At 41.8% G+C, this 24,538-nt stretch overlaps 1 protein-coding gene across 4 annotated transcripts in view; it reads right to left on the bottom strand.

The window, feature by feature from the left end:
* The window catches only part of LOC122559054 (uncharacterized), a 174,684-nt gene that overhangs the window by 115,754 nt on the left and 34,392 nt on the right, over positions 1 to 24,538 (bottom strand). For all 4 annotated transcript variants that reach the window (XM_043708275.2, XM_043708265.2, XM_087999781.1 and 1 more), the window contains one exon: positions 21,921 to 22,090. In XM_043708275.2, the coding sequence (XP_043564210.2) occupies positions 21,921 to 22,090 (170 nt within the window). The remainder of the gene's footprint in view (positions 1 to 21,920; positions 22,091 to 24,538) is intronic.

The raw sequence follows: 24,538 nt of genomic DNA, 5'->3' as shown, positions 1-24,538 counted from the left end.
CATTCATTTTTAAAATTAATCTCGTGAACCTTCGCAGAACCACTTCCTTCCTTCAAACCCTCAAATCTGTCCACCCTTCAATAATGTCATGGTTATTCTACTTCAGGCCTCAACTGCTCTTTCAAGCCAGCTCCTCATCACCCTCAACTCCTCAATCAATACTGTACACAGTACTCTAGATGTAGTCTCACCAATGCCTTGTACAGTTACAACACTTCCCCACCTAAATCCTCCATTCCTTTAGCAATAAGTGTCAAGCTTTCATTTGCCCTCCTTATTATTGCTGTACCTGTAAATTAGCTTTCTGTGACTCATGCACAACGTCAACCAGATTGTTCTGCACTGAAGTATCTTGATGTTTATCTCCATTTAGATAATAAGTTGCCTCTTCTTTCTTCTGGCCAAAATGAATAACTTCATTCTTATCCACATTAAATGCCAACTGCCACATTTTAGCCCATTCACTTGACCTATCCATATCCATTTGTAAATTTCTTATTTTTTCATTGTAACTTACTTATTATAGTGGCTATTTAGAGGTTATTTAGTGCAAACTTGGCGACAGTATATTCTATCCACGTCATTGCTGTCTCTTTCTAGCCTTTCTCTTCGGATTGCTGACACAAACAAAGACTTCTTTCCAGCTCTGATGGTCTGGATACTTTTCAATTCTGACAGCTTGCAGATTTCTGCCAATTCACTCAGTCTAGGGACTTCTATGAACTAAACTGCCCTTCTCCAAGCACAAATGCGTTTTTCTCAACTGAAACCTGATGTGGCCCTTTGCCTTGTCTTTCTGCACATCATAAAAGTTCAACTTTGTTAACAATTTATCAACTAACTCATCAGGTTGCTGATCAAGTAATTTAACTTAAGACGCATGCTTTCTTGGAAACAACATTAGAACTGTCTGTTCAAAATGGCTTTTCTGATCTTTGTTAAAAGAAACAAGTCACCTTCACAGAAATTAAAACTAAAATCATTTCCTCTGCTATCAAATCCAACTTCCCAAAATATAATAATACATTACAATCCTACAACAGAAAAAAAGAGAAACAGAGATTTTGTTTCAGGCTTATGATGCATCAGCAGAACTTTCAATGTTTTGTTGCAAGGTCATTAATCGGAAAACGTTGCTCCTTTTCTCTCTCCACAGAGGCTGCCAGACCTGCTGTATGCTTCCAGTGTTTTCTGTCTTTATCTACATTTTCTGCATTAGCAGGCTTTTACTTTTATAATGGTCACTCGTGTCTAACAGTTTACCCTCTTGTCTATCTAATCAAATACTTTGGTCCCAACCTCAGAAGAGCAGCCATGCGACTCTGGTTGATTTGAGTACAGCCCCTTATGCTACCTTTCAAACTGCACAATTTGCTGATTGCATGACAATCATTTAGGGAATTGTTTTGATGGAATTACTGACCTCCTATTGTCCTAAAGCTGAATGAATGTATACAATTAAATCACAAAATCACCAGAGAATCATGCATCTCCTAAAATAGCTACTTCACTTGCACAGTAATTGCACCAGCAAGTGCCCCAGATTAGGGTACTGTGAGTTACCATTTAGCCAAATAAAAAGCACAGAAAACAAAATCAAGAAAATGTTAATACAAAAGGCTGATTGTGGGAAAAAAAGATTTTAAAAAAAAAGGGTATGTGCTCAACTCTACAGCTCAGAAATAACCAGCAGATGGCAGTGTGTAAACACTTCACACACACACACACGCACACAATAAAAATGCTCCCAGTATTTTGAATATATGATGTTATTCACAGGTTCACAATAGCAACTTGATTATTCCAGATTAAAAACTGTCAGTCAGCAAATGTCTAAAATTCAAACTCCACTATTTAAGAACTAAATATAGTATTACATATTGTTATTACTGGAGGAATCTGTCACACTGAACAATTCAGACTGTTTCAGTTCCAAATGAATGTGCATACTATCATTTTACATTATTTATTTATACAGTTGCCAGTATGTTACTGATTATTCCCATCAACACACCTTTGATCTGTGACAGAAAATTGGGTCAATAAGTAGGAATACTCCTACTCACCACCAATGACACTCCACAATCAGATCTCAGCAGTATAGTCATAATGATACAATAGCAGCAATTCCAAACTTCTCATCATCCTTTTACAAACTTCTGCCCTGCAGTGTGGACTACAAACTAGCTGTGGAGTTGCGAACTGATATTTCCTACAACCTAGGTATGTAAGACAAAAGCTCATTTGCAAAGACTATGTTGACACTACAACAGCAAGCCACAAAGGGAGTTCAAGGATAAGCAACACTGAAAACAATTTTTGATTCCAACATTTCGAAATATAGGCGTTGATATCTCAGCAATACTTAAACATGCCCTTATTCAGGAGGATGTACTATAGTGTCTGGGTAATCCCAAATTGCAAACTTTGACCAAACCAAGTTTATAATCAAGGACTACACTAAGTGGTCAGAGGGAATTCTTCAGCACAATGAAATTAAAATGGAAGCCAATTTTGAGAACTTCAGCAATTATAACAATATTTAATAATGCCTCTCAACATTTGAATACTGGATTCATCTCATTTTTGATTGAATTGTTTTATGAAGGAAACTGGTTGAACATGATTAAAGTGATCAGATGTCAATTGGATTGTCTGGGGAAGTGATCATCATAATTTTCTTGGACTTGTGCACCTGCAGAGGTCAGAAAGTGATTTCCTTTTCAAAATGACAATTCTAATGTGCCTGCCCCAACTATAGCTTAAGAAGAAATTATCAGATTGCCATTTGAGTATTGCCAATAGATGTCACATATTGTCTAAGTTTTTCATCTTGCACTCATCAGGACAATTCATCAAAATAACAAATCAAGAGGGAAACAGCATACATTCTGTTTGACAGGAGTCTGTAGATTGGTTGGGAAGTGGACTCTGATTGGTGGAGGACTGGAAATGGAGAACACACAGGTTAGAAAATGACTGGCAGAAAGCTACTGAACTTTGTTTGGCATTCCCTAGTTAGCTATAGCAAATGGGTACATTGATACTGACTGCATTGCTATGATTAAGCTTGGAAATATGTGGTGAATCAAAGGCAAGAGTCAAGGTCAAAGAGAAATGTATTAATCCAGGAAATGACAAACAGACAGGATGGACAGCATGAATCTAAGAGTGGACCAACAGTTAAGACTAGAATTTACAAACTGAGTTAAAGTATCAAACGTTTTTAAAATCTGAATGTGTGTAGCAACTAAAACAAAATAGATTAACCCTGAGCACAAACAGAAATGAATAAGTGCAATCTAACATTCCAGAGACACGGCCGCAGGGTGACAAGGATTGTTGTGAGAAACAGAACTCATTCACAAATCAGCCTGAGACAAAGCCTTGGAAACAAGAACAATTTATTATGGCCTTGCAAGTACCGGACGCCTCTGCAATCAAGCAAAAATGCGCGCATAACAAAGCATGTAAACTTTCTTTGTTCAGTTTGCAAGTTGCTGAATCATGCCTCCCTTTTCTCATTGGTCTAATCTCATCCTATCATAAGCCGGTTACCTCACCGGTTTTTTTTCTCTAGTTATTTTCTTATCTGGCCATCTTGCTGTCCTTGTATGTCTGCATTCTTTGTTCCTTGTTTGTTACAGCTTGTTCTTTTATCCAGTTTCTCTTATCATACTATAAGCTTTATTGTGAAATGCCCCTGCTGCTTCTTTTGTGGTCAGCTAAAACCTTTCATAGTTATTTCCTAGCTTAAAACTATTTTCTTTAAAAGACACTCTATATCCATTAAAATCTTAGCCTTAAGTATGCTACATGCTACAAGAATTCCGCGACCATTTGTATAATGTTACACCCCCGCAACACCCCACCCCCCCACCTGCAGAAACTACATTTATAACCTCCCACAATTTCCCCTTTTCGTTTTTTTAAAACTGTTGTTTCTGCACTTGTTAAGTCTCCTTTAATCCATTTTCTTATGTTCTGCCCTCTTACACCTTTTGGCGATGAGGATCACAATCTTATACACGGTATAAAAGCATCTGATGATGCATCTGGGTTCCTTCCCCAAGGGATGTCATCAGTCGGCTCATCACCCATTTTAGGGCATTGAACCCTACCACCAGGCCCACTAATATCAATAATCCATAGATAGCCAGATTGACTAACCACCTTCCCCAATTAGTGCACAGGTACCACCTTTCTCTGCCAGAATATAATCTAGAGCCATCCTGTTCTGAAGAGTCGTTAGCCTAGTGGCAATCATTTCGGTCGTTATGGCTGCTACTTGGGATTGGGTTTCAGCCAACGCATCAGCAGTATTGTTGGCCAACTCTTCCAGGGAAGCCGCCAACTTTTGTATTTCTACTCCTGCTCGAGCGGTCCCATACATAGGTATCAAAGTCCAGAGGAAGTGATCTCCTTCGGTTACTTTCCGGGTTACTCGCCTTCCTCCCTGTTTATTCCGAGGTATTTTTAGGGCTCTCTTTAACAGCCTCAAGTGGGGAATTATATAGGCGAGGTAGCAGCAGCCACTCCAGCCTTTCTGGCTTTGAGGCAGTGTTTGATCAACATCATAACATGCATGCATTCCTATACATTCGGTCACGTGAATGTATTTTTCCCTGGAATAAATGGATAGGCCTTCAGGCCGCATACCCAATGTGTTCCGTTTAATGGTCGTGGCAGTGGCTTGGCTGGTGTAGACACAAGATGATTTTCCTAATCGGAAGGGTGCGGTATCATTCTGATTACAGAAACAAGTGGTATTTACTGCTCCTTTCAGGGGGAAACTCTAAGGCCATCGATAGCACCCAGAGTTTTCGGGGCTGGTCGAGGGAACCATCCCGCAAAGTTATAATTACCCCTGTCAGATCTCCATTTTGTATTGTTTGAGCCCGAGTCAAATTGTTATACATCGTACACTTCTCTTTTGGTAAGTGGTATTACCGTGAGAGGAATTCCGGATTCCCCATGGTGTGGGATCTCAGCACATACCCAACAGTCGGTATGCCCCTTTAATTTAGCATAATTCTGACATAAAGCGGTAAAATGATTTTTCCCATCCCCCTTGGCAGCTAGCACCAATATTATCGTGACAATATAAAGCTGACCACTCATTTCAGCTCACAACCCTATCTGTCTATTTCCTAACCCTTTGTATGCCAGGGAGGAGTGAATCCATGCAACACTTACAATTGTTTTGGGATACAGTTTTTTTAACCAATACTTAATAGTCTCTTATCTCAGTCCATTCTTTTTGCTCAGCTTGACTTTCATAGGGTTGTCTGCAGGATGAGCTTGCCACTCTGCCGAAGGGGAAGGAATGTCCACGGGGCCCTCAACATAAGTGTGATGACTTCACCCTTTTCAAGCAGTTCGGGCGGCTGATTCAGTAGTCAGGAGGGTTAGGAACGGTCCCTCCCAGCTTGGGTGCAGTTTGGTATCTTTCCAGGTCTTTATCAGCACCCAATCACCCGGTCGTATCCAATGTACTGCGAACTCAAGTGGCGGTGTCTGGGTCAACAGACCCTTCTTCCTAAGGACAGACAAAGAAGAACCGAGCACCACAATATAATTTTTTTAAGAACTTATCACTGAGCTCTACAGTTGGTAATTGTCCTGTCACTTCCTCATCATTTCCTCTAATTAGGGTTGGCTCAAAAATAGGCTCCAAGAATTCTTCGCCTTTTACTCCGGAAACCCTGAGATTCTTGTTAGTCAATTTAACACCAGTAGGTCTAAAACTTAGGGATGATCGTGCCGCTCCCATGTCCACCAAAAATACTGCCTCCTCCCCTTCAGGTCCCACCTTTAGATTTATCAAGGGTTCCCGATGGGTCTCAGGAGGAAGGAACCCCTGACTCCCCTAATCTTCATCTAAGGTCATTAGGGAAACAATTTCCCTTTCTCATGCTAATCCCGGGCATTTCCGTTTAAAATGCCCCACTTTTCCACAATAGTAATAGCCTGCCTGTTGCCTCCTTCCCCGGGTGTCCGACCTTTGTCTTTCGTGTCCTCCCCTATTCTTCCTGTTATCCCATGATCCCAGTCTCCTTTTTGTTATTTCTTCTACTGCCGCCACCATCATTTTGGCTTTCTGTTTCTGCTTCTCGTCTTCCCTTACACTTTCTGTGCCTCACATAACAGTTCTTCCATCTGTCTTTCACTCCATCCATCTAATTTCTGTAATTTTTTTTGTATGTCCGGCCATGATTTAGTCACAAACTGGACTTTTAAGAATCCCTGAGCTACCGGATCATCGGGATCCATTCCAGAATATTTCCTTGTGCCCTCCTTGAGCCTTGAAGAAATATAGAAGGGGTTTCATCCTTCTCTTGTCGTACTTCGAAAGCCTTAACAAAGTTTTGTGATCTAGGTGCCGCCTCTTTAATTCCTAATATTACCATTTCTCGTAGATCCCGCATTGACTCCCTACCTTCTCTGTCATTATTTTCCCAAATGAGGATCAACATTTGGGAATTTCTGTTCTGCTGGGACCCCTTCTGCCCCAACTGGGTGCTTCTTTTCCCATTCCTGTAAAGCTGCTCTCCTAATCATACCTCGTTCTTCCCCTGAAAATAATGTTCCTAAAATTGCCATCAGTTCTCCCCAGGTATATAAATTAGGCCCTAGGAATTGATCTAATTGTTCGGCTAGTCCAAACGGATCCTCTATTAAACTTTTCATTTCCTTTTTAAAGACCCTAACTTCACTGCTAATTAAGGGAGCATTTACATATCTGATTGTACCTTCCCCAATCGGAACCTCTCGTAAGGGACATAATTTTATATTTTCCATTAAGTCTGCCCCTCCTTTACGTGTGGTGGCTCGAGTGATTCTGAGCCCCCTAGGTTCTGCATCTTTTAGTTCAGAGTCCGTTCCCCTTTTTGTGTCTGGACTCGGTTCTACTTCGGGAGTTGTAGGCTCGTTCCGGGGAGTAGTATATGAAGGCGGCAAACACGTTAAGGGATCCCACTGTGGCTTTCCTTGTTCATTCTTTTTCTGTTCTTTCCCTGATTCCTCCGTATTCATGGGACATAATTTTACTCCCACACCCTCTATCCAGCAAGCCGCATATTCTGATTCTTCTTGACTATATGTTTCTTTCCGATTGACGTATATATTTAGATCTTGGCACAGCCAATCTTCATCGGACCCATATTTGGGCCACAAAAAAAACCAGACTCCTTAATGCTTTCTCGAATCCAGACAAAATAACAATAGTTTATCATTATAGCCTTATCTTTCCCTCGCGTCCGGGAGTTGTGTACCCAATTTCCCAATGTTTTCCCCAAAGGACTGTCGGACGGAATATATTCCCCTTTAACGTTATTTACAGATCGATCGTTACCCAGGCAACTCCCCGTGCCTCCCATTTTTGCTAATTTAATTAATCTCAACAAGGTCCAGTGTCACCTTCTTCCACACCCCCTTCAGGGTCCTGACTAGACACCTTATTCGTCCGATTAATCTGACCAATTATATGCTTTTTGAGACTTCAACTGTTCTCCATAAATCACTTTTATGTAAGGATAAAAGAGATTAGTTAGAAACTGATAGTAAGGCAGTCATGACCTGTAAAAAGAACAGGAGTTAACATTTTATTTCATAATCTGTAAAATCCTTCACCTTAAAAGAAATAATGCTAAAATTTCCATAGTAGAAATCAGATTCAAAACAGTCCCGGATCTCAGGCTCCAGGGAACAAAGCACAAACATTCAATCACCAACAAACAAATGTGCATTCAAACCGAATCACAAAGGGTTAAACTTTCTACTAGCTGTACAGCTCTTTCTCTCTCTCTCTCACACACACACACACACAAACACCGTATCTCACAGACACTTTGAACTTCCCGCAACAACTCCTCTAGCTTTTGAATATTTTTCTGGACGTCTGGCCATAAGTTAGTTACGAAGTGCACCCTCAGTAGCCCTTCAGCTACTAGCCCTTCTGACACGGGCTATTTTCCATTGACATATGCTTTATTTTATATATCGCCAATTCCCCGTACTTTCCGTACATCCCAACCACCAAGGCAATACTTAAAGGTCTCTTTTCTTACCTTGGTCTATGCACAGAGTTACCTGGTTGTTTCAGTGCGCCCCGCCCGCGGCAATTCCTGTAGCAAATACAACTGCCCCCAGTCGCCCGGATATATCCTTTAAGACCTTTCCCTACCCAGGTCTTGTGCACAAGAGTTGCCCGACCGAACCCGCCGCGTCTGCCCGCCTTGTTTCCAGGGTCTCCCAGTCCGGATCGTACTCGCACAAACCGCGAACGGCAAACAAGGGAGTTGGAGATCGCCGAAATCGGCGAAGTGCACCTTCTCCGTCGTCCCAAGAGTGTCGAGCAGTAGGAGTTTTGGATCCTGGAACGAGGCCCCCAATTGTGAGAAACAGAACTCACTCACAAATCAGCCTGAGACAAAGCCTTGGAAACAAGAACAATTTATTACGGCCTTGCAAGTACCGGACGCCTCTGCAATCAAGCAAAAATGCGCACGTAACAAAGCATGTAAACTTTCTTTGTTCAGTTTGCAAGTTGCTGAATCATGCCTCCCTTTTCTCATTGGTCTAATCTCATCCTATCATAAGCCGGTTACCTCACCGTTTTTTTTTTCTCTAGTTATTTTCTTATCTGGCCATCCTGCTGTCCTTGTATGTCTGCATTCTTTGTTCCTTGTTTGTTACAGCTTGTTCTTTTATCCAGTTTCTCTTATCATACTATAAGCTTTATTGTGAAATGCCCCTGCTGCTTCTTTTGTGGTCAGCTAAAACCCTTCATAGTTATTTCCTAGCTTAAAACTATTTTCTTTGAAAGACACTCTATATCCATTAAAGTCTTAGCCTTAAGTATGCTACATGCTACAAGAATTCTGCGACTGTTTGTATAATGCCCCACCCCTGCAACACCCCACACCCCCACCTGCAGAAACTACATTTATAACCTCCCACAGGACCTGAATCTTGAACAAAGTAGGATTGACAGGAAGCTAGGAACAATTGGAGAGGTTATTCTGGTCGGTAATGGTGGTATTAGCACTATAGAGAGGGAAAACCTAAGTTCAGGAAACCAAGATGCGGTGACAGTCTTGGATAGAGTTTGGGAGAAGATTTGTAGCTCGGGTGCTCGTTGTTGTGGTTCTGTTCGCCGAGCTGGGAATTTGTGTTGCAGACATTTCTTCCCCTGTCTAGGTGACATCCTCAGGGCTTGGGAGCCTCCTGTGAAGCGCTTCTGTGATCTTTCCTCCGGCATTTATAGTGATTTGTATCTGCCGCTTCCTGTTGTCAGTTCCAGCTGTCCGTTGTAGTGGCCGGTATATTGGGTCCAGGTCGATGTGCTTATTGATTGAATCTGTGGATGAGTGCCATGCCTCTAGGAATTCCCTGGCTGTTCTCTGTTTGGCTTGTCCTATAATAGTAGTGTTGTCCCAGTTGAACTCATGTTGCTTGTCATCTGAGTGTGTGGCTACTAAGGATAGCTGGTCATGTCGTTTCGTGGCTAGTTGGTGTTCATGGATGCGCATCGTTAGCTGTCTTCCTGTTTGTCCTATGTAGTGTTTTGTGCAGTCCTTGCATGGGACTTTGTACACTACATTGGTTTTGCTCATCCTGGGTATCGGGTCCTTCGTTCTGGTGAGTTGTTGTCTGAGAGTGGCTGTTGGTTTGTGTGCTGTTATGAGTCCTAATGGTCGCAGTAGTCTGGCTGTCAGTTCAGAAATGTTTTTGATGTATGGTAGTGTGGCTAGTCCTTTGGGTTGTGCCATGTCCTCATTCTGTTGTCTTTCCCTTAGGCAGCTGTTGATGAAATTCCGTTTTTGGCGAATACATTGTATAGGTGTTCTTCTTCCTCTTTTGCAGTTCTGGTGTACTGCAGTGTGTTGTGGCCCTTTTGAATAGTGTCTTGATGCAACTTCTTTTGTGTGTGTTGCAACACAAATTCCCAGCTCAGCGAACAGAACCACAACAGTCTTGGATAGAAATGAGAAATGGTAAAGGCAAGAAGTCACTTACAGGAGTGGCATACAGGCCCCTTAAATGTAACTTCACAGGAGGATGGACCGTGAAGAAATAAATAATGAGCATTTGTCAGAAAGACAAAATGACAATCAAGGGAGATTTTAATGTATTTAATAAGTGGAAAAAGCAGATAGGCAAACATAGCCATGATAAGGAGTTCACAGATTGTTTTTCAGGATAGTTTGTTCAAAATAGTACGTTCCCGAGCCAACGAGAAAGCATGCAGTACTACTATTGGTATTGCACAATGAGACAGGGTTAATGATCTCATAGTCAAGGTGCCCCGAGGTAACAGCAACCATAAGAAGTCTGATTTTTATATTCAGTTTAACAGAGAGAGGTTTGGCTCTGAGATTTATTTTAAATAAGAGCAATTATGAAGGCATACAAGCAGAACTGGTTAGTTAAGTCAAAGGATAGGTCAAATGAGATGCAGAGGCAGATATTCAAAGGTATAGATCAAAATACACAGAATAGTTACATTGTACCAAGAAAGAAAATTCCAATTCCACTATTTGTGGTTAACTAGAACAGCTAAAGATGGTGTCATAGTTAAAGAAAAAAAAGTTTATACTTGTGGAAAGACAGGTGGTAGGTCAGAAGCTTATACAGAATTAATTTAAAAAAGCAAATAATGACCAAAACTTAATATAGAAAAACGTTAAGAGTACAAGTGAAAACCAGTCAGAGATTTTTAAAAGACAATAAGAGTTTTCTAGAAACATTTAAAGAGTTAACAAAGTGAGTAATGGCCCTACAAAAAGGGAGATTATAACTTAACATCCCAGAAGTAGTTTGGTATGTCAGGAAATGGAAGGAATTCACATAAATTAGCACCAGATTATAATCCAGTTTATTAGTTATTAGTTTTATTAACAGAAAATAAGGGAATGGCAGATGAACTGAACAGATTCTAGATTAGAGTGGTGCTGGAAAAGCACATCAGTTCAGGCATCTTTCCACCCTGCAGGCACTCTGCCTCTATTCCTGATGAGGGCGTTTGCCCGAAACATTGATTTTCCCGCTCCTCGGATGCTGCCTGACCTGCTGTGCTTTTCCAGCACCACTCTAATCTAGAATCTGGTTTCCAGCATCTGCAGTCCTTGTTTTGACCTAGATGAATTGAACAGGTATTTTCATCAGCGTTCACTGTACACTAAGAACTTAACATCCCAGAAGTAGTTTGGTATGTCAGGAAATGGAAGGAATTCACATAAATTAGCACCAGATTATAATCCAGAGCTTGCACAGTGGCTAGCACTGCGGCCACACAGCGCCAGGGATCCAGGTTCGATTCCATCCTCAGGTGACAGTCTGTGTGGAGTTTGCACATTGTCCCTATATCTGCATGGGTTTCCACCAGGTCCTCTGGTTTCCTCCCACAGTCCAAAGACGTGCAAGTTGGTGGATTGGACATGCTAAATTGTCCATAGTGTTCAGAGATATGAAGGTTAGATGCATTGGCCATGGGAAATGCAGGGTTACAGCAATAGGGTGGGACAATTGGTCTGGGTGGAATGCTATTTGGAGGTTCGGTGAAGGCTTATTGGCTGAAGGGCCTGTTTCCACACTGTAGGGATTCTATTTGAAAAGTGATACTGGGTAAATCATTGGAGTTGTGGGCTGACAAGTGCCCAGGCACTGATGGACGTCATCTTAGGATCTTAAACATGTGGCCAGTGAGATCGCTACGAGAGTGGAGGATATTGAATAGAACTCCTTTAAACAAAAAGAGAGAGAGACAAAAATCAGGAAACTACAAGCCAGTTAATTAAACATTATTGTGGGGAAAATGTTCAAAGCTACTATTATAAGATATTATAGCAGTGTTTTTGCACAATTTCAAGATAACCAGACAAAGTTAACATGTTTTTGTGTAAGGGAAATTATGTTTGACCAACTCATTGCTTTCGAGATAAGGTACCACAATAAATGTTTCTGCAGAAAATAAAAAGCTATTCTGTAGGAGGTTGCATGCTGGCATGGATAGACGATTGGCTGTCTAACAGGAAGAAGAACATTGGCATAAATGGATCTTCGAGGAGAAAGTGAGGACTGCAGATGCTGGAGATCAGAGCTGAAAATGTGTTGCTGGAAAAGCGCAGCAGGTCAGACAGCATCCAGGGAACAGGAGAATCGACGTTTCGGGCATAAGCCCTTCTTCAGGAATGAGGAAAGTTTGTCCAGCAGGCTAAGATAAAAGGTAGGGAGGAGGGACTTGGGGGAGGGGCGTCGGAAATGTGATAGGTGGAAAGAGGTCAAGGTGAGGGTGATAGGTCAGAGTGGGGTGGGGGCGGAGAGGTCAGGAAGAAGATTGCAGGTTAGGAAGGCGGTGCTGAATTCGATGGATTTGACTGAGACAAGGTGGGGGGAGGGGAAATGAGGACACTGGTGAAATCCGAGTTCATCCCTTGTGGTTGGAGGGTTCCTAGGCGGAAGATGAGGCGCTCTTCCTCCAACCGTCGTATTGTTGTGGTCTGGCGATGGAGGAGTCCAAAGACCTGCATATCCTTGGTGGAGTGGGAGGGGGAGTTGAAGTGTTGAGCCACAGGGTGGTTGGGTTGGTTGGTCCGGGTGTCCCAGAGGTGTTCTCTGAAACGCTCCGCAAGTAGGCGGTCTGTCTCCCCAATATAGAGGAGGCCACATAGGGTGCAGAGGATGCAATAGATGATGTGTGTGGAGGTGCAGGTGAATCTGTGGCGGATATGGAAGTTTCCTTTGGGGCCTTGGAGGGAGGTGAGGGGGGGGAGGTGTGGGCGCAAGTCTTGCACCTCCTGCGGTTGCAGGGGAAGGTGCCGGGAGTGAAGGTTGGGTTGGTGGGGGGTGTGGATCTGACGAGGGAGTCACGGAGGGAGTGGTCTTTACGGAATGCTGATAGGGGAGGGGAGGGAAATATATCCTTGGTGGTGGGGTCCGTTTGGAGGTGGCGGAAATGACGGCAGATGATGCGCTGTACATGGAGATTGGTGGGGTGGTAGGTGAGGACCAGTGGGGTTCTGTCCTGGTGGCGGTTGGAGGGGCGGGGCTCAAGGGCAGAGGAGCGGGAAGTGGAAGACGTGGTCGACGATGCCCTCCACTGCATCTCTTCCACTTCCCGCTCCTCCGCCCTTGAGCCCCGCCCCTCCAACCGCCACCAGGACAGAACCCCACTGGTCCTCACCTACCACCCCACCAATCTCCATGTACAGCGCATCATCCGCCGTCATTTCCGCCACCTCCAAATGGACCCCACCACCAAGGATATATTTCCCTCCCCTCCCCTATCAGCATTCCGTAAAGACCACTCCCTCCGTGACTCCCTCGTCAGATCCACACCCCCCACCAACCCAACCTCCACTCCCGGCACCTTCCCCTGCAACCGCAGGAGGTGCAAGACTTGCGCCCACACCTCCCCCCTCACCTCCCTCCAAGGCCCCAAAGGAAACTTCCATATCCGCCACAGATTCACCTGCACCTCCACACACATCATCTATTGCATCCTCTGCACCCTATGTGGCCTCCTCTATATTGGGGAGACAGACTGCCTACTTGCGGAGCGTTTCAGAGAACACCTCTGGGACACCCGGACCAACCAACCCAACCACCCTGTGGCTCAACACTTCAACTCCCCCTCCCACTCCACCAAGGATATGCAGGTCTTTGGACTCCTCCATCGCCAGACCACAACAATACGACGGTTGGAGGAAGAGCGCCTCATCTTCCGCCTAGGAACCCTCCAACCACAAGGGATGAACTCGGATTTCACCAGTGTCCTCATTTCCCCTCCCCCCACCTTGTCTCAGTCAAATCCATCGAATTCAGCACCGCCTTCCTAACCTGCAATCTTCTTCCTGACCTCTCCGCCCCCACCCCACTCTGACCTATCACCCTCACCTTGACCTCTTTCCACCTATCACATTTCCGACGCCCCTCCCCCAAGTCCCTCCTCCCTACCTTTTATCTTAGCCTGCTGGACAAACTTTCCTCATTCCTGAAGAAGGGCTTATGCCCGAAACGTCGATTCTCCTGTTCCCTGGATGCTGTCTGACCTGCTGCGCTTTTCCAGCAACACATTTTCAGCATAAATGGATCTTCTTCAAGTTGGCAAATTGTAATGAGTTGTGTGCCACAGGAATTGGTCTTTGGATCTCAGTTGTTTACAATGGATATTAATGGCCTGGACTAAGGGATGGAAGGTACCATTGTCAAACTTGCTGACAACACAAAGCTAAGGATTACATTGAGCCGTGAAAGGACACGGTGAGGCTCCAAAAAAAGATAGATGAAGTAAGTGGATACAGATGTGACAAATAGAGTACAACGTGGAAAATATGAAATTGTCCAATTTGGCAGTAAGAACAAAAATGAAGCATATTATTTAAATGATAAGAGATGTCAGAGCTTTGAGATGCAGACAGAAGACAGCATCGTAGTGCATGAATCACAAAACCTTTGTATGCAGATACAGCAAGTAATTATGAATGCTATAGAATTTCATCATTTATTGCAAGAGGAATTGAATACAGAATCAGCGATATGCTACAGTGTAGGAAGAGGCCATTCAGCTCATCATGTCTGCATTGGCTCTCTTGAGCATTCTGACTTAGTCACAAACTCCTGCCTTTTCTCCATACCTTTGAATATTGTTTCTACTTAAATAATCAGAGTGACCTCCTAAATGCTCCAATTTTACTTGCCTCCACCACACTTCCAAGCTGTCAATTCAATACCCAAACTACCCGCTGTGAGAAAAAGATTTTCCTCATCTCATATTTGCTTCTTCAGCAAAACACTTAATCCATGCTCTAGATCACAATCCTTTAACAAGCAGGAACAGTTTCGCACCAATAATTCTGTTCAGGCTTGTCATGATTTTGAAAACTTCTATCAAGTCTCCTCTTAGCCTTCTCCTCTCCATGGCAAATGATCCCATTTCGAAGTTTCTCATCCCTACAGCCTTTCTTCTATTCCTCTTCGGCACTCTCTCCAATGAGTTCACATCTTTTCTCCAGTATAGTGCCCAGAACTGTACACAACACTCCAGCTGAGATCTAACCTAATGTCTTCTGTAAGTTTAGCATAACCTCTTTGTTCTTCTACTATGTCCATATTAAAGAATTTTTGCACAATGTACATTCCTGCCACCTTTAGTGCTGATATATACCCAGGTCTCTCTCCTTCTGCAGTTAAAAATCACACAGCACCAGGTTATTGTCCAACAGGTTTATTTGGAAGTACTAGTTTTCAGAGTACTGTTCCTTTATCAGCTACTTTATTTCCAAATAAACCTGTTGGACTAGAACCTGGTGTTGAGAGATTTTCAACTTTGTCTACCCCAGTCCAACACCGACACCTCCACATCATACTTCTGCGCAAAGTTTGGAAGAGTAGAATAGTACCCTTTATTGTATATTGTCTCTTCATGCTCTTGTACCAAAATGTATCACCTCATATTTCTCCGCATTGAACTTCACCTGGCACCCGTCTGCCCACCGCACGGACTTGTACACTTTTGGAGTTTGACACTGTACTCCTCCCAAGTTTCATGTCATCCCCTGAACACCAAAATCTAGATCATACAGGGAAAAGCATGAGTCCTAATTCCAACCCTGAGGCATGCTAACACAAAAGGTTATGCTTCAGTTATCCAGGATGCATCTGGAATACAATGCACTGCATTGGTCACCTTACTTAAAGAAGGATGTAAGTGCATTGGAGGCAGAATAAATTCACTCACAGGATGTATGCATCGCTGGCTAGGCCAATATTTATTGCCCCTCACTAAAGGCCAAAAGGGCAGTAACGGTAAACCACATTGCTGTGGGTCTGGAGTCACATGTAGGCCAGACCAGGTAAGAACCGCAGATTTCCTTTCCTTAAGGACATGAGTAAACTGGGTGTTTTTTTAAAAAATCAACATGGGTTTTATGGCCATCAATTAGACTGTCAATTCCAGATGTTTACTGGATTCAAATTTCATCTGTCATGGCAGGATTTGAACTCAATGGAGCCAGGGCCTTATCCTGTAATGGGTGAGTTGGGAGTCTTTGAAAATCTCTTTAAAGAGCTGGGATTCTTTTACAGAATCTCTATCAATGCTCTTGAAGGATGGATTATGTCTATAGAACAACCAAGTTGCAAAGCTAATTAAATGGCTAGTCCTTTAAAAATTGAAAGCACTGCTAACAGCTTCAGGACATGTTTATTGAACTAATTCTAAGTGCTTTCATTATGGTATTATTAATACATTGCTGCTTTCCACAATCTACACTTACCACAATAAAGTCACTTATGTAATTGAAAATGTACTTAGCAGTATTTGATGTGGAATTATGAATATAAATGGTTTTATAAGGAATTCAGTACTTGAGGAGACTTAAATCTATTGAATGGGCTTTTACACAAAGGAGCTTTTGAGAATGAAATCTGTACTAGATGAATGATTTGGAGGCTCTGGAAGTCTACCTACAGAGAACACAAGGTGAGTTGGCATGGAGACTGTGGAGCAAAGGGTGGTGGGGCATAGGCTGACTTGAGATAGCACTAAGTTGGCACAGGGGCTATAAGGGCTAATAAGGATGGATGGGAAATCATGCTTTTTCACAATTAGCAAAGGGTTATAAAGGACCACCATTTATAAGGCATTGGCATTGAGAGTATAAGAGACTATTGAGGATAGGGATGGGGTCACAGGGATTTTAAAATTCATTCATGCGATGTGGGCATTTCTGGCAAGGCCAGCACTTTTTGCCTCTCCTTAATTGTCTAGAGGGCAGTTAAGAGTTAGCCACATTTCTGTTGGACTGGTTACCATGCACATGTCTAGGGATTAGAGGAAGGAATGATGTGTTGTGAAGGGTGGGGATTCGATGACAATGTTTACCAAAACAACTGGAACAAAGTCACAAAGAATCAAAGTAGGCCTGACTATACTGACTCCTGCAGCCCGGTTGTCACTTCTGATGTGCATCTAGGGGCAGTGGATCCTATCTCTATCCTTGACCACTCTCCCTAACTGAGGACATACACCATTCAGGGCAGTTTTTCTCTCACAAATGAAAATCCATCCCAAGATCTTTGATCAATGCAGTCATTGATTCATTGTCCTTCCATATGTTTCCTGGATAGCTAAGAATCAGGAATATTAAATCTTCATTTCTTGTGTTAATAGTTTCTGCAGTTCACAACCGGACATTAAATCCACCTTCATGTGTTTAGTAAATCTACTCATTGATCCCTCAACCTTTAAATTAGTCTTTCTCATAATGTTGTGTCTTTGTCCCAGATTTCAATGTGTCTTGGTTCTTTTTTCTCTAGTTTCCTTCTGTCTGCATAGAATTACTTCCTGAAGTAACATTGGATGACTGAAAGGTTTAATCATGAGAATGAATGGGACCATTGAATAGGTTAGGTTTGACTGACCAATTGTAATGTCCTATATTTATTCATCATTTCTCATATTTGGTAGTAGTCTATGATCAAGTTATTGGCTGAACTGATGGATATTTTAAGGTAATATATGTTTGATAGGAGTAGAAGTGGAAATACTGGTTTCACTTGTGAAAATAGACAAAAACCAGAAGTATAAAATGGAGCATATTCACCAATAAATCCAAGGGATAATCCAGAGGAAACTTAATTTAAACTGTGTTTTCACACAGTCATAGAGTTATACAGCACAGAACAAACCCTTCAGTCCAACTTGTCCGGCCAACCATATATCCCAATCTGACTTAGTCCAGTTTACCAGCAGTTGGCCCAGATCCCTCTAAACCTTCCTATTCATATGTCTATCCAAATGCCTTTTAAATGCTGTACTTATACCAGCCTCCATCACTTCCTCTGGCAGCTTGTTCCATACACACACCACCCTGTGTGTGAAAAATTTACTCCTCAGGTCTTTTTGTAAATCTTTACCCTCTCACCTTAAACCAATGCTTTCTAGTTTTGGACTCTGCCATCCTGGGAAAAAGACATTGGCTGTGCAACCTATCCATTCCCCTCATGATTTTATGAACTTCTGTAAGGTCACCACTCAGCCTCTGATGCGCCAGGGAAAAAAACCCCAGTCTATTCAGCCCCTCCTTATAACTCAAACCTCCAGTCCCAGCAACATCCTTGTAAATCTTTTCTGCGCCCTCTCAAGTTTAACAGGATCCTTATTATAGAAGGACAACCAGAGTTGTACAAAGTATTCTAAAAATGGCATCACCAATGTCCTTTACAGCCACAACATGACGGCCCAACTCCTATACTCAATGTTCTGACCAATGAAGGTAAGCATGCCAAACACCTTCATCACTACCCTGTACCTGTGACTCCCCTTTCAAGGAACTATACACCTGCATCCCTGGATCTCTTGTTCAGCAGCACTCCCCAGGGCCCGACCATTAACTGTGTATCTCTTGCCCTGGTTTGCCTTACCAAAATTCAGCATCTCACATTTATCTAAATTAAACTCCATCTGCCACTCCTCAGCCCCACGGCCCATCTGACCAAGGTCCTTTACAGCCACAACATGACGGCCCAACTCCTATACTCAATGTTCTGACCAATGAAGGTAAGCATGCCAAACACCTTCATCACTACCCTGTACCTGTGACTCCCCTTTCAAGGAACTATACACCTGCATCCCTGGATCTCTTGTTCAGCAGCACTCCCCAGGGCCCGACCATTAACTGTGTATCTCTTGCCCTGGTTTGCCTTACCAAAATTCAGCATCTCACATTTATCTAAATTAAACTCCATCTGCCACTCCTCAGCCCCACGGCCCATCTGACCAAGGTCCTGTTGTACTCTGAGATAATCTTCTTCACTGTCCACTACACCATCTATTTTGGTGTCACCTGCAAACTTCACTAACCATATTTTCTATATTCGTACCCAAAGCATTTATATAAATGACAAAATAATCAGTGGACCCAGCATTTATCCTTGCGGCACACTGCTGTCAAAGGCCCCCAGTCCGAAAAGTAACCCTCTATCACCTTCCTCTGTCTCCTAACTTAAGTCAGTTTTGTATCCAATTGGCTAAATGCCCTTGTGGGCACCGGTGTTAATGTTTATTATGGTGGAGGTGTTGACACATATCCTGACAGATTACAGTCTGTGGGCCAGGAAGTCAAGACTCCAGTTGCGGAAAGTGAAGGTTCTGGGGGAAGAGTCCTGCATCACAGGGTTTGCATCTTTGCATTCCACAGCTTGGATGCAGGGCAAATCAAACTTCATCTCCATCCCATCCATGTTGCTGATGTGACTTAATGAATACTATTTGTTTTTGTCACTTTCTAATTGTGAACCATTACAACTCCGTTATTTGAGCAGAAGTCTCTTGGTAGTATCTGAGCAATTTTGCTCTAATGTTGCAAAACTGTTTTGTCCCATAAAATGTTCACATCAACTAGCTATTTGAAATCTCTGTTGGGCTTAGGGCTTTATTTAGGATTAGGATATTAGTATATTTTGATAATTTTTTAAAATGTGAACTCCCAACGAATGATATTTTTTGGGTTAAGATGTTTACAATCATGAAAAGAATAAAAGCCTAACTAATTAAATACTGTTATTGTTGGTAAATTACACTTCAAATTACAGAATTTAATACTTTTTCTGTTTTAAAACACAACCACATAAACATTTGACAGGTATACATAACATTGTCTTTTAAAGTGGATATTAAATGCCCCAGAATCTGTCCAAAATTATTCTTAACTTGCGATTTCTGCCTTTTTCCTTTATCTGCCTGGTAACATCTAGCTTGAGAACTGTCTTTTGTAGAGAGAGCATTACTGGAGATCTTTCTACTGGTGGGAGTGAGGTACACCTTCCAGCTTAATTTTTAACACCTCTGAATTTATTTTGTTAAATTCAAGATTGAGCTTCACCCACATTCTGGCAAATTAAAACATAGAGCCTTTAGACATGGAAATGCTCTCTCTCCAGGCCTCTGGCAAAATAAAGTTTCTGATGTTTTAGGAAAGCCTTATAAACTTAATAATTGTACCACACATAAGCGAGTATAGAGTGATGATGATTCTGATGATTTTGAGGACCCATTTTAATGCGTGCTTCTCAATATCAGGCCAGCTGTAGGTTCCTGTTCTGATGTACATTTGCTACAAAGTGGATTCCTCCTCGTCCTCCTATTCTCACATCATTTTTCCACTGAATTCCTTTGCTACATTACAGTTATTTGACAAGTTAGTATATATTATGACTTTTAGCTTGAAAACAGCTTCATATTTCAATACTTTTAGAGGAGGAGCCATATTTTGCTCAGTCTTTTGAATAAAAGCAAAATACTGTGGATGCTGGAAATCAAAACAAACATCTGGACTTTTATTTGTTTTTTTCCACTAAAATGCCCAAATTTAATAATTAGTCATAATAATTAAAAATAATTTAATTAGGTTAATTATTAATCTAGAATGCTGTCTGCAGCAAATCAAAGATGATATTCTGTTCTTCCTATCTATACAAGTTAACAAATGGTCAAATCTATTTACAAGTCAATATAAAAAATCCAAATGATACAGCAATATACTGAAGTACACTAAGATTTGAATAATTTTTTCAAACTGACTTGTGGAATGGTGATAAAAAACACGGTTCTTGAATGTGACGATTGTGCTTTGGCAGTTTTTACAAATGCAATGGTATACAAGAAATAATGCAAACCTCAGCTCACTTCTGGAGCTCAGATGTCCAAATAAAATTAAAGATAATTGGAGAATCTCTGAGTATTCCTAAACTCTAAAGGTCGACCGAGGTTAGCACTGCTAAGCAATCATGATTAAAGAGACAAACAGCAGGAACTGATGCAGGAGAATGCTTGTGATCAGGTGCTCACATACTGGCTTCATTATGAATAGTTATGAGCTCCTTGCTCACATATAATTAATGCAAATTTCAGTTCAACCGAACCAGATTGGTTCTTGAAGTGAACTTAATGTATCGTTTTCAAGAGATAATTGTTTTCAAATAGGGATGCGACCCTGGCTATCATTTACATTCATTCGTTCATTTGTGGGATGCAAGTGTCACTGTCCAATCCAGCATTTATCGCCCATCTGTGCTGATCTTCAGAACAACCGCTGCAATCCAGATATTGTCGGCACACCAACAATACTAAAACAATGACTTCTCAGTCTAGTGTGCACCATGCAAGGAAGTATCGCCTCTACCTTGTTGTGAATCTGTGCAATTCAATACCCCAGAGTACAGTGGATGCCAAGCCAGAGAGCTGTAAATGCTGAGACAGGCAGAATTTTAATCAGTAATGAAATCAAGGGTTACAGGAAAAGGACAGGAAAGAGGAGTTAAAGATGATCACATCAGTCATAATTGCATTGAATGGCGGAGCAGACTCTATGGTTGAATGGCATATGGTCCTATGTCTTATGATCTCATTGGTTATGAACACATTCAAACCCAGTTATTCAGAACATTAGTTATTCCTAGTTCCTTATATTGTTTTACAAAGCTATTCTTCCTCTTCAAAGACCACTGGGAAATGGAATTAGTACAGACAGTTTTGTTTTACATCAGTGCAGACCCAATGGACTGATGAGCCTTCTGACTACAGATCTTTTGCATTAATTGCATCAGGCTAAATATATATATATTTCTTGCCACTACAACAATTCTGTTGTATAAAGTTTACAACAAGGCAGACTAAAATGACCTCAAAAAAATGTTTATCTGCATCACTGAAAATGGGTGAATCAATATTTGAGACATTGAAAGACACTGGGTTTCTGCACTGACAAATTGTTCTTTGTGTGGGTAGGCATAATGAAGGTCCATAGAACTGAAAGAATACATATACATATGTATGAATAAATGTATTTTGAAAAAGACAATTTTGTCATCAAAACAGATAAGGTGAATAACAAATGTAGCAGTCATCGGCTTACTGAATTCATTGACTTGATGATTCTTTTCTCTGGTTTCGTGGGGTTGTCATATTCAAGTACAACAACACAGCAGCCACAACCTCCTTCGTGACACATGGTCTTTGTTCCACAAAGATGTAGAACGGAACGCAAGTATTCAGCCAGAGACATCAGAGGGTCTTCATTTTTCACTGTTTTGAGATATTTAAAAACAATGCATTAAGTCAGAGCCAGGAGAAATAAAATTTGATAAAGCTTAAAATGAAGAAACTAGACAGTATATGCAACTTGTAGTTACATCCACCACCAGTGCAACTAAGTAATTATCAGTAGTTTTACAGATTCTCATGGTCATAATCAGGCCATTTAGTTCAACCTTTCTAATGCCAGCATTTATACTCCATGATGTTCTTTCTTTCATTAACTCATCCTGCGATGTGAACATCACTGACAAAGCAAGTATCTGCTGCCTATTTTAATTGCCTTTAACAAAAGGTGGTCAAGAGCCACCTGTTTGAACCACAGCAGGCCATTTGATGTAGGTACACCTAGAGTACTGATAGGAATGCAATTCTTAAGGTTTTTGATCCAGAGACATTAAAGGAAAAGCAATAAAACTGTCAGAGTCTGTATTAAATGGAGAATCTGCAGGTGCAGTGTTTCCACACATCTGTTGCCTTTCTTCTATGAGGTAGCGGTCACAGGTTTAGAAGGTGCAGACAATGACAACTTGGCTATTTGCTACACATAGTCACATGTATTGGTGAAAGTAAAATGTATGAGGTGTAGACAGGACACCCATTAAGTCAGCTACATTCTACTGTCAAGCTTTTAAAAGTGTTGCACTCATCCAAGGAAATACAGAGTATCCTATCGTACTCCTAAGTTATCAAGACAGACAGGATTTGGAGATCTAAGAGGCAATATACTCACCAAAGAATTCCCAACATGTGACCTGCTCATGTTGCCACAATAATCATATGGCTGATCACATTTCTGTTTCATAGTAACCTTCAGGTTCTTGATTATGGTAATGTGATGGAGTATAAAGGGGAAATGGTCAGAATCTTTGTTGGAAATGGTCATTGCTTGGCACTTGTGCAGGATAAATGCTACTTTCCACTTGTCAGGGAAAGCTTGAACATTACCTAACGGTGTCTGGGTAAGGACTGCTTCAGTCGCTGAAGGATGGTGAATGGTGCTAACACAATTAAAAAACATTCCCATCTCTGACCCTCTGATGGAGAAAAGGTCATTGATGAAGCAGAGATGGATGAGCCAAAAACACTACCCTGAGGATGTCCTACAGCAATGTCCTGGACTGAGATGACAGACCTCCAATACCAGAGAACATCTGTTTCCATATTACATAGGCCTTCATTACTTTGCTGACAGAACATACACAAGCATGGTAACGGAGGGGACTGGAACATTAACTCAAAAATATTTGATTTGCTAAGTATTAGAGATGGCAGTACCATGGTGGTAGCGTCACCAGAAGGGTAATGAGAGGTCCAGGATAATGCTCATGGGACATGAGTTCAATCCTACAACTATAGGCTTAATGAGAATCATGAAACCACTGTCACAAAAACATAAAAATGCTGGAGAAACTCAATAAATCGGGCAGAATCCGAAGACATACTGAACTCAAAAGATTTACGGTTTCTGTCAGTCAAATGCTGTCAGACCCTGCTGAGTTTACCAATCTTGAAAGGAAATCTATCGTCCGAACCTGATATGACCTACATGTGGCTCTTACATGAGAAGTTTGGTAGACGCTTCAATGCCCTCGGAAATGGTCGAGCAAGCCACTCAGTTGTTTGCAAAAGGACAGGGATAAAGCTGGAGGATTGTCCTAGGCATTGGAAATGACAATGCCGACATACCCAGCCCAGACTTTGGGAGAACTGAAGGAGATATTTAGCTGAGTTTTATTGGGCAAAAAACAAAATAAACATGAACACACACCTTAAATACACAAATTAAATAATACATGAATACACATGCAAATTAAGATGAGTAGCATATGCCTGGCACATACTCTCACCGGTAGAGAAGGGTACACAGTGTATGAAAAACATCTGCTGGCTTGCTTCTGGGCAGTGCAACATTTTACCTACAGAGTGCGGTTGAATCCACTTACAATATTCACAGAACATACCTGTGTATAGCTACTATTAGACAGAAGGATGAAAGATGTCTCAGTTAGTTGAAATAGAACCACTAGACGGACAGTGTTGCTACAGGGAAGGGATGTCACTGTAAAAGCCACCACCCTGTTAGCAGACAACTTAGTATATCAGGGAGAAAAAAAACATGAATGTCAATTGACAATAGCAAATGATTCCAAGGGCCCATTTGTATCAAAACAAATGGGAGGGGGTAAGATGGGGCTCAAAAACAGGGAGACAAAGGGAAAAGTAAAGGAGAAGCTCCACTTCAAAATGTTTGTGCATGGTTCCTCCTCAGTGCAGGAAGGAGAAAGAAAGAAAACTGGGTGCAGGATATACATGGAGGATTAGAGCGGACAGGAAAACTATAATGTGACTCTAAAAAAGTTACTCATAGAATCATAAAGTCATAGAGATGTACAGCATAGAAACAGGCCCTTCAGTCCAACCCGTCCATGCCGACCA

Source organism: Chiloscyllium plagiosum, unplaced genomic scaffold, assembly GCF_037043375.1.
Source record: "Chiloscyllium plagiosum isolate Xiang-an unplaced genomic scaffold, Cpla_swu_hap1 HiC_scaffold_2, whole genome shotgun sequence".
NCBI lineage: Eukaryota > Metazoa > Chordata > Chondrichthyes > Orectolobiformes > Hemiscylliidae > Chiloscyllium > Chiloscyllium plagiosum.
Note: the sequence above shows the minus strand (reverse complement) of the source record. Positions and strands in the feature narration are given on the sequence as shown.